The 17,535-nt window shown below is 46.1% G+C and overlaps 1 protein-coding gene and 1 pseudogene across 6 annotated transcripts in view; one reads left to right on the forward strand and one right to left on the reverse strand.

The window, feature by feature from the left end:
• Positions 1 to 17,535, reverse strand: part of LOC146187733 (beta-hexosaminidase subunit alpha-like) — a 709,199-nt gene that overhangs the window by 590,154 nt on the left and 101,510 nt on the right. For all 6 annotated transcript variants that reach the window (XR_014707407.1, XR_014707408.1, XR_014707409.1 and 3 more), the window contains exon 2: positions 5,319 to 5,449. Coding sequence is in view for 3 of the 6 variants with exons in the window: in XM_084603514.1 (XP_084459640.1) it covers positions 5,319 to 5,449 (131 nt within the window). In the remaining 3 variants the exon portion in view is untranslated. The remainder of the gene's footprint in view (positions 1 to 5,318; positions 5,450 to 17,535) is intronic.
• Positions 12,300 to 13,300, forward strand: LOC146187739 (bifunctional polynucleotide phosphatase/kinase-like; annotated as a pseudogene).

The raw sequence follows: 17,535 nt of genomic DNA on the forward strand, positions 1-17,535 counted from the left end.
AAGGCCTCTCCCATATTTCTCCACTTAACCCGGTTCTGTGCTAGCTGCATCCACTTAACCCCTGCGAACTTCTTAATCTCATCCGCCCACCTAACTTTCTGCCGCCCCCTGCTACGCTTTCCTTCCCTTGGAATCCAGTTTGTTACCCTCAGCGACCATCGGTTATCCTCTCTTCGCACTACATGTCCTGCCCATGTCCATTTCTTCTTCTTAATTTCTACTAGAATGTCGGTAACTTGAGTTATTTCTCTGACCCACTCTGCACGCTTTCTATCTCTTAATGTTACCCATACCATTTTTCGTTCCATAGCCCTCTGGGTTGTCCTCAACTTAAGTAGAACTCTCTTGGTTAGCCTCCACGTTTCAGCCCCATAGGTGAGTACAGGCAAGATGCAACTCTTGTATACTTTATACCGGTAAGCTGCTAGTCATAATCTGCGAGTGCTTGCCAAATGCGCTCCATCCCAATCGTATTCTTCTTGTTATTTCCTTTTCGTGGTCCGCGTCTGCGATTACTACCTGTCCTAAGTAGACATATTCGCCTACTACTTCCAGTATTTCGCTACCTAATGTAAACTGCTGTTTCTTCCCGAGGCTGTTGAACATTACCTTAGTCTTCTGCATATTGATTTTCAAGCCTACCTTTCTACTTTTCCTGTCTAGGTCATCAATCATTATTTGCAGTTCATCCCCCGAGTTGCTTAGCAAGGCAATGTCATCAGCAAATCGCAGATTACTGAGGTATTCTCCATCTACCCTTATCCCTAACTGCTCCCATTCCAAGTCTCTGAATACTTCCTCTAAACAAGCTGTGAATAGTACTGGGGAGATTGTGTCTCCTTGCCCAACACCTCTCCCTATGGGAATTTTGTTACTTTCTTTATGCAGAACTATTGTTGCTGTGCAGCCGCTATATATATCTTCCAGCACTTTCACGTATGGCTCGTCTACCCCCTGATTTCGCAATGCCTGCATCACCGCCGAGGTTTCAACTGAGTCAAATGGTTTTTCGTAATCAATGAATGCTATGTATAAGGGCTGGCTATATTCCGAGCATTTTTCTATCACCTGATTGATGGTATGGATATGATCGATAGTAGAGTACCGTTTCCGAAACCCTGCTTGATCCTTTGCTTGATTGCAGTCTAAGGTTGTCCTGATTCTATTAGCGATTACCTTAGTAAATACCTTATACGTAACAGACAGTAAGCTGATTGGTCTGTAATTTTTAAGGTCCTTAGAGTCCCCTTTCTTGTGAATGAGGATAATGTTTGCATTCTTCCATGGTTCCGGTACCGTCGATGACACCAGGCACTGCGTATACAGGGTGGCCAGGTTTTCTAGCACGATATCCCCCCCGTCCTTCAGCAAATCTGTAGTTATCTGATCCTCTCCAGCTGATTTCCCCCTTTTCGTAGTTTCAAGTGCTTTCTTGACCTCGTCCTTCGTCACTGGTGGAACGTCTGACTGTTTTTCCCTACCGCCAATCTCATTACGGTCCTGACTACTTTGGCTACTGTAGAGATCTGTATAGAACTCCTCGGCTACTTTGACTATCTTTTCCATATTAGTGATGACGTTGCCCGCCTTGTCCCTTATCGCATACATCTGGTTTTTGCCTATGCCCAATTTCTTCTTTACCGCTTTAAGGCTTCCCCCGTTCTTTACAGCATGCTCAATTTTCTCCATGTTATACTTCCTAATATCGCCAACCTTGCGCTTATTGATTAGCTTTGATATCTCGGCCAATTCGATGTGGTCTGTTGGATTGGAAGCTTTCATACTCTGGCGTTTCTTAATCAAATCTTTCGTCTCCTTAGACAGCTTACCGGTATCCTCTCTAACTATCCTACCGCCTACTTCTACCGCGCACTCAGTAATGATATCTCTGAAATTATTGTTCCTTGCCTCTAGGGTAATGTCGCCATCCTCAGTTAGAGCTGAAAGCCCATTCTGTAGTGAGATCCTGAACTCTTCTGCCCTCCCCCTCATCGCTAATTCGTTGATGGGTTTCTTTCTTACTAATCTGTTGCGTTCTTTCTTCAGATTTAGGCTAATTCGGGACCTCACCATCCTGTGGTCACTGCATCGCACTTTCCCGATTACCTCTACATCTTGCATAATGGCGGGGGTTGAACACATTATGAAGTCGATTTCATTTTTAGTCTCTCCGTTAGGACTTTTCCATGTCCATTTCCGGTTCTTCCGTTTGCTGAAGAAGGTATTCATGATTCGTAAGTTATTGCGCTCTGCAAACTCAACTAGTAACTCCCCCCTGCTATTCCTAGAACCAATGCCATAGTCACCTACTACCTTGTCTCCTGCCTGTTTTTTCCCTACCTTGGCATTGAAGTCGCCCATTAGTACAGTATACTGCGTCTTTACTTTTCGCATTGCCGATTCTACATCTTCGTAGAAGCTTTCAACTGCCTGGTCATCATAACTACATGTAGGTGCATAGGCCTGTACAACCTTCAGTTTATACCGCTTATTAAGCCGAATTACGATGCCTGCAGCCCTCTCATTAATGCTATAGAATTCATCTATATTACCCGCTATATACTTATTGACAAGGAAACCTACTCCTAGTTGTCGCCTCTCTGGTAAGCCTCGATAACATAGTACATGCCCATCTTTCAGTACAGTATATGCCTCATTCGGCCTCCTAACCTCACTAAGCCCTATAACATCCCATTCCATGCCCTCTAGTTCCTCTAACAGCACTGCTAAGCTAGCTTCACTAGCTAGGGTTCTAGCAATAAACGTTGCCAGGGTCAGTTTCCAATGGCGGCCTGTCCAGCGGAGCCAGACTTTCTTAGCACCCCCTGCTGCGTCACAGGTCTGACCGCCGCCGTGTTCAGTTGTTCCGCAGCCGCTGGTGACTGAGGGCCGGGGTTTTATGGAGCTTATCATAGGAGGTTGCGGCCAATTACTGCACCAGGGTGGCCAACTCCTGTTCTGGTGAGGGAGTGTGTTGCCGGAGGTGTTCACCGACATCAGGTCGCACCCCAAGCCTGTTTATGAAATTCCATCAACACGCGGATTTTTTTTTTTTTTCATCCGGTGGAGAATTGCGCGGCACCGGGATTTGAGCCCCGGTCCTCTTGCATGCGAGGCGGATGTTCTACCGCTACGCCACCGCTGCACCTTGCCGCGAACTATTTAAATCTTTATTTGTTCCTGTTCGACAGCCGCTGGCGTGCGGCCTTATCATTGTTATTCTGGCGCGCTTATCAATTCTGTATCCCGTGTTTGTTCATGCTCGTTGTCGCGATACGACGCGTTATCATTTTCTTTGTCGCGAACGATGTGCCGAGATCTGTTTCGAAGATTCCGATCACTCGCGTATGTTTCTACAATGTTCCAGGTTGTACTAGTAGCAGTTTGCGACGTTGTCTAGATTGTTCTAAGCAGCTTTTAAATTGAGCGTTGACGAGTGCGACGGGCTTTCTTTGTTCGACGATCACGTTTGTTACTATCGCCGCCATCGATTTGCTTAGTTCTTTTGCGGGCGCAAGTCAGCCCAATAAAGAGTTACTTTCAGTACCATCAAGCCTGTGTCTTTTTTTGGTGTCAACGGCTTGTCACCACTACGTGACAATATTATTCTTTAGGCCCGCCATTCTGTTTCTCCTGTCTAGGTTATTAATCATTAGTTGCAATTTGTCCCCTGAGTTACTAAACATAGCAATGTCATCAGCGAATCACAGATTACTGAGATATTCTCCATCGACCCAGATGTCTAACTGCTCGCATTCCATTCCTTGGAATACAGCCTTTATGCAAGTTATAGATAGCACTGGAAAGATCGTGCCTCCTTGCCTAACATCTTTCTTAATTGACATTTTAAGACTTTATTTATGTAGAACTATGGTTGCTGTGCCGCCCCTATAGATATCTTCCAGCGCTTTCACATATGGCTCATCTACACCCTGATCTCGCAACGCCTGCATGGCTTCTGAGGTTTTGACCGAGTGAAATGCTTTCTCGCAGTCAATGGTTGCTATGTATAAGGGCTGGTTATATTAAGTGCACTTTTCTTTCACCTGTGTGGCGTCCGTGTGCTGTGCGAGTTCAGTGCATGGTAGAAAACCCCAGGTGGCCAAAATTTTAGGAGTCCTCCATTAAAGCGTCTTTCATAGCCTGAGTCGCCTTCGGACGTTAAACCCCACAAACCAAACAAACCAAACCAACTTTTCTTTCACCTAGTGTGAGTGCGAATAATGGTATCATATCCTTTCCGAACTCCTGCTTGATCCTTTGGTTGTTTGATGTCTAAGGTTTTCCTGATACAGTGAGGTGTCGTGGAGTTTTAATAAACTGCGCATATGAACTTTCGGTTTATACTTTTGCAGTCTGTTCTAGAACGTTCATCGTTCTACCAAAACACGACATTATGGAGGCCCCGTGCAATGAGACAACTGATTTGAAAACTTTCCTTACAATGTATCCCAATCGAGCTTACTTTTAATTCCCAGGCTCCTGCGGCGCCACGATTCGTTCGTAAAGACGCTGCTCGCGCATCAATGGTTCGCACTTTGATCCGTTCGTGAAAAAGCGCTATTCGGGCACTGTTTGAAAAAAAGTCGTATCAAATTTCTCTCTCAGGTCACTTTCGCTCTTGTTTGCAAGTCAATAACCACGACACTGCTAATGTATGTCCTACTACGTGGCAAAGAAGATTGACTGTTTGAACGCACTGCCATGATTCGGCTTCTTTGAATGCCTTACTTTTATTTAGGACTCGGTCACCTCACTCTACATTTACAGCACTGATTTTATTCGCGTAAATTAAGGGAATTCTTTCGATTTGCTGAGCCGTGTCCTTCTATTAATTTTTCTTAAACCAGCCTTTATACTATAATCTGGCTGTCTTCACTCTATCCAGATGGCATAAAAGCTGATTTTCAGTCCAAGATTAGTTCATTCCTTAAAGGTTTGCACTGAGTTTTCCCATCTGTATGTTACGATAACCAGACCGCGTAAATAATATATTTTTCGTGTGCTGACGCTTTTTGCCTCGAATTTAATTTTAGCTGACTACCTAAGAGCTGACTTTTAATCTACACAGGTTTTCAACAGCACAGTGAATCCTTTTTTTTTTTCGATTTTTACCTGGCGCTGCGACTAATTATATCTGCTCCATCTGATTTTTAGTCTAGGCCGAACATGTTCTACGCTTGCGTCGACCGGACCGCCACTTTATGAAGTTGCGTGCGGTTCTGTGCAAATAATGATAATAATGATTTTGTTCAATATCGAGAACAGGCCATTTAAGCCTGCGTCATAGAGGGCCGTCGGAAGTTAGTCTCACTCACCACTCCCGGTCGACTGACGAAGCCCGCTTTCCTGGGGTGTTGAGCCAGCGCCATCTGCGTGGCGAACACAAGGAAGAACATCAGCTCCACGGAGTTCTTCCAGCCCTTTTTCATGTCTACTTCGCAGACAGCTGCATAAAGAAGCAAATAAGGGCGTAATGAAGGAGCAAGCTCTCCAATTCGAGTTTCTTTAAACAGCGAATGCTAGTGGTCGACCCAGATCTGTTCCTTTAAAATGTGAATTTACTCGAATGAAAACTTGTGCATTCAAAACGAGGCTTATAGCCCCCACTAGGCCAAGAAACAACATTTCTCATTACTGCGAGATGTCTGCTTGACAAAATGAAAGCTGAAAAAACAATTTCTTTGATTCTTTTTTCCTACCTACATATTACTCTGCACAGGAAAAAATGCTCAAATTAGCGGGGTAAATCGCGAATGAGATGCGAGTGAGGAATACATATGGGTTGACTCATCTTCTGTTGCATAAACAATCTACATCCAGGTAAACGCTCAGGCTGGTTGCTTCTGAGGCCATTCTTGTTCTCGTTGTATATTAAGATTCAAAGCTCTCGCTTATCGTTTTTGAAGGCGTCGTTGCCCTCACTCCTCTTTTGTCCCCAAAGAGATGCGCCTGACGCATCCTTAGGCGGTCGCGCTTTTAAGTACTCCACCATTTTCAGCGTTCTTGCCTGTCACTTCTTAAGACCATCCCATTCTTGGCGATAGCGCTCTCGGCGACCGGCACAATACGCGTGGAAGGTTTCACGGAAGACGACGCCAGACGACGAGGGTACAACATCTTAGATATCTCTTCGCAGTTGCGAATGAGATATAGAAATCAAAATTGGTCGTTCAAAAACTAGCACCAGTTGGGTACATACGCTCAATTGACTCGAGATACGTGAATTTCGACCACCACTGCGATTCTTGTTTGAACGGCGCAGGAGAGCCCTATAAATCCCCCCCCCCCCCCCAGACAATATCACTAATTAAGTAATAATTTTTAAAAGACACTCTACTAATCGAGAGTAGATCAAAACATGAGATAGTTACGGGCACAGAGACAGCACTGTGATGGTTAATATTTACTCATTATGCAGATTTCCCTTTTGTGGCGCCTACGACGAAAGCACCGTTTATACCACGCCACATAAGAAGGCTTGGAAATAACACAACACGGTACAGGACGATGTAACCAGCAACAGAGAATCCAGACTCCTTCACATGACCGTCTACGATGACGTCATCCGTGACAGAGACACTTCTTCATTGTGCACATTCTCGGATCTATTTTCGCTGTTGGATACGCCAACGGCGAAAGCATAGTTTCATATGCGTCACCCATAACACGCCTTAGGAATATCAAGGAACGCGACACAGCACGATAGAAGACGATGCAAGCAGCAACTGAGCAGCTTTCCAAATCCTGCCTCTTTTCATTCACCTTCAAAAGCCTTCACTGATGTGAAGGCTTTTGAAAGGCTTTTGATCACTGTGACGGTGATCCGTCACTGTAGACGGTGATCCGTCTACAGTGACGTCTTCCGTGTCAGCCGATATAAACTGGGCTTCGTCACTTGGAGCCTTCAGGGGGGCGGAGACAGCATAGCAATACGGATGGCTAATGTCTACTTTTGCTTCATTGTGCAGACTTAGCATCCATGATTTAGCATCCTCAATTAATAATGATGTGCAAATAGACGCAATATTCATAGATTTCGCAAAGGCATTTGACAAAGTTTCTCATAAAAAGCTACTATACAAATTACATAGATGTTTCCAAAACAATCAGTTGACCAAACTCACAGATAACAATTTGTTTCTTTTCGTGACGCATCCTCCACATCAGTAACGGTGGATTCGAGAGTGCCGCAGGGATCTGTTAGGACCACTTTTGTTTTTGTTATATAATACTAATATTGTGCAAGATATTCTAGGGATCATTAAACTTTTGTCTGAGGACTGTTTTTTGTACTCCGAAATTAATAGCCTATCGGACCAAATATTTTCAAACAGTGCACTTCAAAAAGTTCTTTTTTGGAGACACAACTGGCAGAAGCTATTTTCATGAGAATAACACATAGAAAGAAACCATTGCTTTTTTACTACAGCATTAATAATACCTTGCTTTCTGAAGTAAGCAGCTGTAAGTACTTAGGCCTGTGGATTTCTAATGACCTTAACTGGACTACTCATGTTAACTACGTAGCTGCGAATGCTAACAGGAAACTTTTTTTCCTCAGAGGCTCGCTTACGTTTTCTACTCCACCTGTAGGTCTTTGGGCTTAGAAATCAATTGTACTACCTATTTTAGACTGCGCCCTAATGATTTGGGAAGGTTCACAAAAACGAACAATGCTAAACACGAAAAGGTTGCCAATTTTATTGCAAGCGCTAGAATGCTTCGATTTATTTATCCTCCCCATGTTTTACTTTGCTGTTTTACAGAACGAACTAATGTATTGCACACAGTCATGGGGTAACACATACCCCAACATATCTTGAGCCGGTTAACCGTCCGCAGAAGAGAGCGGTAAAAATTATTACTCACTCAAAATTGTCTCACTCTAGCAAACCAATCTTTATTCAACCTGCATTCTTCCATTTCATTCCATATAGGGGGTATTCACTGACGCGCTGCATTGTGGGTAATTGAGGCACAGTCGGCCATTTTTGTGTCCACGGAACGAACAGGGCGAACGTACGTATCAAGTGCTGTCGTGCGGGTCTACAAGCATGGCATCCGCAGCTATATGTTGTTTACTGAGCTATGGTAGACTGTAATAGACGCGTGCACAGTGTAAACAACGGAAGCTGAAGAGCTGCGCGAACGACCTCGGCATTTTAAGGTTCCGGGAGTACATACGAACAGCTCCACTCGAACGAGATACCTCACCGAGATGCGACGTCACGTATGGCTGGCACGGCTCAACCGCACAAGTATCATGGAATATGAGAAATATATGTCAAAATGGGCTGGACTTGAAACTTCCGGATGTGCCTTAGCAGCCAGCTCTTGTCACTATCCGTGCACGACAGTCCTTCACGCACTCGGAAGAGGCATTCCCGGTAAAAAAGCAGTGCGGTATCGCTTCCAGTCATGCGCATGCATGCAGCGCGCCGCCAACACCTCCTCGTCTTGTTTTGCTGCAATAAAATTCTTCATAGAGGGCTCGCTAAACTTTGTGTTTGTCGTAATTTCCTCATTCGATTAGAAGAAGTCGGATGTTCGCATCGTCTGTGTCGGCTGCTAATCAAAGCAGACCGCATGCAGATTCGGCGAAGGAACGTAGGCGGGCAGAGTTAACAAGCGTTGAGGTGCCGGCTAGTTGGTTATACATTTTGGAATAACAGCGCGAAGGACGAGGACGAAGATCAGAAGGACAAAAACACAAACAAACACAGGCAGAGTTTTTTTGCAGAAGGTTTGAAGAACTTTACAAACTTATTTATCTCTAATAACAAATCAAGTTTAGCTTGGCCAAAACTGCGCTGTATTTCAAGAGCTTTGTTGCAAAAAGTTATTTCGAGCCCGCAAGGCAACGAGGTGGCGCCACCGGTGTCATCGCTGTGGGCTGTGGCAGCGGTTTCTTTTCCTTCCTTACCGCCACAGACGATGCAAACATCCGACTTCTTCTGATCGATTGAGGCAAGTACTCGAAACAAATTTTATACAAAAGATACTGACTACCAAACGCCATTTCTATGCAGAATATCAGCTACAAACACTAAGCGGTTTAGTTGGTATAAACGTTGGACGACACGCACGTAATTGCACAAAGAGCGAGTTCGTCTGCTTCAACCGCGGCTCTTAACCCAGCCGCTTGTAACGTAGTTGAATTTTTCGAGTGGTCAGTAGGATTGCGATTGGTTTCTTGTGACGAAGCTGGTCCGTAGGACAAGGAATTCATGAATGTCGCACGTATCTATGCGTGGGCACATGCCGACGCTTACCGTGCAGTTGCGCATATCGACTGCACACGGGTTGATACCAAAGTTTTGTTTCGTACAGGTCTCTGTCCGCATCGCGCACACTTTGCCGATAAATCAAACTGTCACTCATAATACCGACTAACGGCGCTGGCATGAGGCAGAGTGGCAGAGCAAACGGACGCGCGCGAACAGCTAAGCTAACCGCCGCCACGTATAGTACTAGTCAAAACAGGGCGCAAATATGGCGTCGACTGCATACTGACGTCAGCTGTGACGTCACGTGAATACCCCCTATACAGTTTAAAGGTTGAGCAGACAATCCACAAATTTTTACAATTTAATGAATCACTTCCTTATATTATATTTGTTCTTCCGAAAAGAGAGACAAAAGCAACTAGAGCCAAACACTTCAATTTAGCAGTGTGTCGCAATAGGGGAGAAAACCTGGGCCAAGGGACGCTGCGCCGCTCTGTGGTATCCATCCGGAAGTTGGTGCAGGCGTAATCACTGTTCCTGAAGCTCTGGGCTTTAGAGATAACAGTGGCCGGGTGAATAAACCGGCGGTGTAAACTAGCAAAAAACGACTGGAAGATTGGTGGCTTAAAAGCAGAGAAGTGACATAATGTTAGTAATGTAGGAACAAAATTTAATAAATAGAATGATGGTTTAGTTAACCATTCTAAATCAATAATTAAGATATAGGGAGAAAAATGAGCATGACAGCTACTGCTACCACCCCGTTTCAAAGGAGACGCTCCTATATTCCATCCATTCCTCCGTCAGCGCCCTCCATGGAGACCCCGTCAAAACCTCCGCGCAACGCGGCTGCGTCGTCTGCTCCCCGCCGCATCGAAAAGCATGCTGCGTCTGCTCCGCGCTGCTTTCCAGCACGTGTTTGCGCGCGCGCGCTCGGTTGTTTCTCTCCTCCTCCGGCCGCCGTCGCGTTCTAACAAAGGGGAAAAAAAACTGGAATGAAAAAGTGACGGCGCGCTTTATCGCAATACTTGTGTGTAAATGTTAACGGAATGGTTGTCGGCTTTATTTTTTTAGATATCTCGTGCCGCTCGTATCTCGCACCTCTGTTTGTAACTGGCGGTGCCGCAGTAGACATCGCGGAACCAAGTCGGCCTCAAGAAACAGATATACGTCATTAATGCCATAACTTGGTGCTTATAAAGGAAAAAAAAACATTGGTCAATCGTTCGATCTATTCTCGTACACTATCCTGCTTCGGGAGCTCAAAAACTGCGAATTCGCTAGAGGAGATAACTGAACTAGGAATTGTATAGCGTACGTAACTGTGGAATCAGGAATACAAAGGTTTCCGTGGAGAGATGTCCCCGCCTGCATGGAAAGTCGTCAGGCATTTCCTCGCTCTTCGTCTCGTGGAGAGAGGAAACTGCTGCAAATATGGCATGCCTCAGCTTCTCGTCAGTGACCTAGGTCGTTAAGAAATCCCTCATCCTTAAAGATAGATAGGTCATTGATTTCGGATGTCAGTGCCGCAGCAGCGAACTCCCCCTGACCGCTGTCAGCAGGAACCAAAGGGTGAGGCGGCATGCATTGTGTTTTTGTAGGGAATGCGTCCTAAACGCGCCGAAAGCAGGCACCATGGCGCCAGTAGCATCGCCTAAAACGTGTCCCCAAAGAGTTGAATAGGCCCCTTTCAAATGAGCAGTCACAAATGGAAAGAAAGCTCCCCAACCAGCCCCGGAGCACTCGTCACTGTGTACACGCGTATCAATTCTCAATGAGATGGCTGGACCCTTCATTCTGTGAACAACATGGACTGAGACATCAAGAGGTGCCGCCTCAAGTCCTTCAAAATACCTCTCACTTGCCTCTACCTTCGAGCAGCGAATTCGCGTTCATGTTTTTTTTTTAATGCCTGATCTTGCCAACAAGCGCTCTTTGAAAACAATGTCCGCGACGATCAAATAATCATAATTTCTCGCTTTCGAAGGCAAAGATAAAAACATGCTTCCAGCCAGCCTCTATGTCAGCCGGGCACAGAACAAAAAGCAAAAATAAGAAACCCCACTGGCAAAGAGCGCCGGCTGTGCGCGCACAGACGCACGACCATCCCCCCTCGTCCTCACTCTCCTTCTCCCGCTCCGCGTGCACGTGCGGCTGCCTGTAGCACGCGCTCCCGAGCGAGCGGGCTGCGCAGACTCCACAGACAGCCGCGCACAGCGCGGGCGCGGATGCGCGTAGGTTTTGTAGTTCCTCTCCGCTCCGCTGGAAACCGAGCGCTGGCGTCGCGGAGCAAACTCCAGCTTTGGTTCCCTATAGATATGGCCAACGTCTAACCGAGTTGAGTGGAGCTTTGATTTGAAATGGCATTAATAATGACATTAAAATGGGAACAAATTTTTTGCAAACTCTGAAAACGTTCCTGATGAATGTTTACAGTTGTGGTGTGACTTCTGTGTGTTTTTGTTTTTTGTTTTGAAGACAAAGGTATTGTGTTCGCTTTCCTTGTTTTCTCTTGATATACAATAATAGAGTCGAATGTTGAGCTAGTTGGTCGCACAATTCTTGGAAGAAAGCAGCAGAGCATTGTCTTTGTGTTTGTGTGTGCTTCTTATGCTTTGTGTTGTTACCTGCTCTGCTGCTTTTTTCCGAAAATGTTCTCTTGGGGTGTTACGAACTTCTGACGTTTATTTCACGAATGGAATGTGTTCGTCTTCCCGTGCTGCAGTTATGAATTGCTTTGTATTATATTGTGTATGGACCCGACACTAGCCCTTGGCTATAGGTACAAAATCTTAGTGATTATTCTTGATTATTCTGTTGTTGTAAAATTATTGTTTCAAATGAAAAAAAAAGAAGATGAGCGGTGCATTTCATTTAAAACATATTCGTCCGAGCTTCCATTACAGACTTTTCAAAAAGGGCGAATCTTCCTCCCTTGACGTAAAGGAATCGTTACTCACGACTAAATTTTTTATATCAACCAATTAATGGCCATTACAAGACTGACATAGCTACAATCAAATTGTTACCGGGAACTGTTACCGGGAATCATGTTGTTACCGGGCGGATGGACAGAACTGATTGACCATAACGTTCTGATGTTTAATTCGGACAGACTTGAACATAAGCCGAAGATTGCTGCATTGGACCTTGATGGTACTCTTTTCACTAAATCTGGCAAGGTGTTTCCTGTCAACTCGCATGATTGGCGCATACTATTGCCACAGTGTGAGGCACGCCTGCGTAGCCTCATAGAAGAGGGGCACAAGCTTGTTATCATTACCAACCAAAGAGGGCTTGCTAAGAGCCACAGCCATGAAGCAGATTTCAAGGCCAAAGTGGAGCGTATCCTGAAGAAGCTGGCTGTTCCGGCTCAAGTATATGTGTCTGTTGGTCATGGGTTCTATCGCAAGCCAGCACCAGAAATATGGCACCACTTGGAAGCAGTGGCAAATGGAGGCATTCCTATAACATTAGAGGAGTCCTTTTATGTTGGAGATGCTGCAGGGAGACCAGCAAACTGGGAACCAAAGCGCAAGAAAGATTTTCATGTTCAGACAGGCTGTTCGCTCTGAATATTGGAATTACATTTTACACTCCAGAAGAGTTCTTCTTGAAACGCCCCGTAGCTAAGTTTGAGCTCCCATCTTTTGACCCTCGTCGAGTGCCAGATGTACCGCTTGCAGAAATTGTAGCAACTGCAAGGCCTAATCGAAGTAAATATTTGAACGGTGATGATCTCCCAGCAGGCCACACTGAGGTTGTGGTGCTTGTTGGATACCCCGCGTCTGTTAAGAGCCACTTTGCAAAGAGTACCTTGTATCAAAGCAGTATGCTCACATTAATCGCGACATGTTAAAGTCATGGCAGAAATGTGTGGGAGAATGTGAAAAAGCACTGGAGCGTGGCTGGAGCGCAGTCAGGGTTAATACAGACCCAGATCTTGAAAGCCGGAAAAGGTTTATTGACGTTGCAAAAAAACACGGCCGTGAATGCAGATGTTTTGTATTTGACTGCTCCTTGGAGAGGGCAAAACATAATAATTAGTTTCGAGAAATTAAACTTAAAGGACAACCTCCGCAACTCCAACTGTCGTCGTAGCCCACCCCCGTGACCCTGGCCCATTCTGCGGTAAAGATGAGGTCGATGCCGAAGACTGGCTTTCGCTTTATGAGCGTGTTAGCCAGCACAACAGGTGGGACGCCACGCTGATGCTAGCCAATGTCATCTTTTACCTTACTGGCACGGCACGCTTGTTGTTCGAAACTCATGAAGCAGATTTACTCTCCTGGGATGTTTGCAAACAAAAACTTCGTGACCTGTTCGGAAAACCGGTTGGCCGTCAACTTCCCGCCAAGAGGTCCCTCGCCATACGTGCCCAGATATCTACCGAGCCTTATATTACGTATATACATGACGTTCTGGCCCTCTGCCGAAAAGTTGATATAGACATGACGGAACCTGATAAGGTGGGGCACATCCTCAAAGGCATAGCCGACGATGCCGTCAATCTTCTACGTTGTCGGGACAGTTCTACGGTTGACTCCGTTCTGCAGGTTTGTTGACATTTCGAGCAGGCCAAACACAGACGCATTGCACATCGCTTCGATCGGCTCCCCAACACTGCCCCTAGCTCCACGTGCGAGGATTGGTCGACCCTAAGGCAACCTTCCAACACTGAAAATGTGACCCGCATCGTGCGTCGTGAACTGGAAGCGCTCGCTCCTGCTGCATCCACCCCGCCCTCCTCGGACAGCAACCTAGCGACGATATCCCTCATTGAAGCCGTCGTTCGTCAAGAGGTTGCCAACTTGGGCGTCCCCTATAGCCACACCGTGGAACACCACAGTTCGAGCCCCGTCCCTCCCATGGTCGCCACCGCTACGCCCCGCAATACCTACACGCCACGCTACCGATACCGCAATCCTGATGAGTGGCGCACCCCTGACGACAGGCCGATCTGTTTCACGTGCTCGCGTATTGGCCACATCTCTCGCCACTGCCGCAGCTGCTGGACATCACCACCACCTCGACGTTTTCCTTACGTTGACCGCTACTCTGATTACGGTCACCGCCGTTTCACGCCTCGTTATGAGCCGCCCCGCACCGATACCACACCGCCTCCTCCTGTGTCCAATCGCTCTCCTTCCTCGCCAGCCCGCCGTTCCCGTTCACCTCTTTCTAGCCGCAGTTCCTCGCCTTCCTCTGCAGGCCGCTTCACGGGAAACTAGCCAATGCAGCTCCCGGAGGTGACGCTGCATTGGTACCCCGACCTGGAAATCCTCTATCGCCCATTTCTTCGCCCTGTAACCTCCTCTCCCTGTTCGTGGATAGTGTTCCCGTCTCTGCCCTCATTGACACTGTTGCCCAAGTCTCGATCATGAGCTCATCGTTTTGCCGCCACCTCAAGAAAGTACAGACCCCAGCCGCTTCGCCCACCGTTCGTGTTGCCGATGGCCGTACTGCTGCCGTCACTGGGCTGTGCATTGCAGGAGTCACCCTTGCCGGTCATCACATCCCTGTTTTGTTCACCGTCCTCAACCAGTGCCCTCACAATGCGATCCTCGGCCTTGACTTTTCAACGGCACACTCTGCCCTTATCGACTGCTCCAGCGGCCTTCTTCGTTTGGACCTACCTGTCTGCTCAGAACATCCTTCATCTACTCGGTGGAGCCTTCGCTCCACCGAGTTCGCTCGCCTACCCCCTGACTCTCAAGGGTGGAAGAACGGGCTAGTTGGTAATTCATGTTGAAAATCAAACTAGCGCACTTCAAAACAAGGACACAGAGAGAGAACGACAACACAGCGCTGTGTTGTCGTTCTCTCTCTGTGTCCTTGTTTTGAAGTGCGCTAGTTTGATTTTCAACCCCTGACTCTGCTGTTTACCTACCTCTGTCACTTTTCCCGCCTGTGCCTGACGGTGACTATGTTGCTTGCCCTATCATCGAGGTCTTTCTTGACCGCAGCGTCGTTCTTCATCATCTCATCGTACGCGTTACACAGAACAGCACCTACCTTCCTATCCTGAACTTCAGTCTGTCACCCCAAGTTCTCCCCGAAGGAATATCCCTTGCTACCTGTCTCCTCTCACAGACTGCACCATTTGTGCACTCACTCCTGGCCCACATTCAAGCGTCCTTCCAACACCCGTACTCCCCACCACAATTAGCGACCCTATTTCTGCAATTATTGCCTCTGGCCTCAGCCCCGAACACGCTCAGGACCTGCACAACCTTTTGTTATCCTTCTCCGACTTTTTTGACTTTGCTGCTGGTTCTCTGGGCCAAACATCAGATGTGACTCATCGCATTGACACCGGCGATGCAAAACCTATACATCGGAGGCCTTATCGTGTGTCCCTTTCTGAGCGCCAGGTGATCCAGCAGGAGGTCGACAAGATGTTGGGCAACAACATCTTGTCGTTAATAAATAAATAAATAAATAAATAAATAAACTTGTTGCGATTCGTTTGAGCCGCTACATGCAAACTTGAATCGCAGTTCTGAGCCTAATGCGCGCAAGCTTGAGTGACGCCTATTTGTACATCATGCCTAAAAGTGCCTGTAAGGCTTTGTGTGTATTAACTTGTTGCGATTCGATTTAGCCGCTATGGGCAAACTTGAATCACAGTTCTGAGCCTAACGCGCGCAAGCTTCATTCTAACGGAGACCTGGTTGAACGCAAAAATTGAAAGCAGCGAAATTTTTTATGGTCCCAAAACATACGATATTTACCGTTCCGATAGAGAAGGCAGATACGGTGGTGGAACGCTGATTGCGATATCACAAAGCATCCACTCTTTCCTGATATCGCATGTTTCCAATTTGGAAATGGTATGGGTCTGCGTCACGCTGGGTCATACGAGAATCGTGTTGGGTGTTTGCTACCGCCCCCCAAATTCTGCAGCTGCGTTCTTTGACAGTTTGCATGACGCCCTGAATAACATTGTTTGTCGTTTCCCATCGCATCCGGTTGTCCTAGTAGGTGACTTTAATCTCCCTAATATTACATGGTCTGGCCCCATTCCTGTTGTAAAACCAGCTTCATCAATTTGTCAGCAATTTTTAGATCTATGTGCGTGCTTTCATTTAACTCAACTTGTCACTTCACCAACCAGACAAACAGCAGGTTCGGCTAACACGCTAGATTTGATCCTAACGACCCATCCGGAACTTGTATCTCCCATTATATGTCTTCCAGGTATAAGTGATCATTCCATGCTGCACTTCGAGATAACAGTTTCATCTCCACGGGCCGTTTCGCGCCAGAAAGTCATTCGTGACTACAGTAAAGCAAACTTCAATGTTATCAACAAAAAACTAGGCAGGTATTTAGACACATATCTGGAAGGCTTCGAACTACGTAGTGTACAGGATAACTGGGAATTATTCAAGATAAAAGTGCAGGAACTCACCGAGGAACATGTGCCTGTTCGACGTATCTCATCTAATACTAATACTCCATGGTTTAACCAAACACTTAAACGTCTCTTGAATAAAAAGAAACGCCTTTTTCGTTCCGCAAAAGCAAGTAACCGCTGGGAAGCCTATTTTGCAGCAGAAGCCGATTACACGAAAGCTGTACATGACACAAAAATTTACTTTTTTAATACCACTTTGCCAGACATGCTATCAAGTAACCCAAAGAAATTCTGGAATGTTGTCAACTCTTCTAAAAATAATGCGATTTCACTTCAGGACGACTCTGGTGAGCCTCTCCACCCAGCAGAATGCCCCGTTGTGCTTAACAAAGTATTTTCACTCAGTTTTATCCCGTCTAATATGAATACGACATGCACTGTGCCGCGCAATAACTTTTGCTGTATGTTTCCTATTATAATTGATCCTGGTGGTATTGGGAAAATAATAGATTCATTCAAAATTTCTTCATCATGTGGTGTCGACGGCATTAATTCAAAGTTCTTGAAACAAACTAAGATATACTCATCCCTTTATTTAGCAAAAATTTTTCAGCAGTCATTGCAGAATGAAACGCTGCCCTCGGACTGGAAAATAGGGAAGGTGGTTCCCTTACACAAATCAGGTAACAAATATTCACCTTCGAACTACAGACCCATTTCACTAACAAGTATTCCCTGCAAACTAATGGAACATATTCTCTATTCTAACATATTCAACTTCCTGGAATCAGACTCATTTTTTACTTCGGCCCAGCATGGTTTCCGGCGAACTTATTCTTGTGAAACGCAACTCCTTCTCTTCTCACACTTCCTGCATGTAATTATCGATAAAAATTCACAGGCCGACTGCATATTTCTAGATTTTTCAAAGGCATTTGATAAGGT

Source organism: Amblyomma maculatum, chromosome 5 (assembly GCF_055883805.1).
Source record: "Amblyomma maculatum isolate TAMU_Amacu chromosome 5, ASM5588380v1, whole genome shotgun sequence".
Lineage (NCBI taxonomy): Eukaryota > Metazoa > Arthropoda > Arachnida > Ixodida > Ixodidae > Amblyomma > Amblyomma maculatum.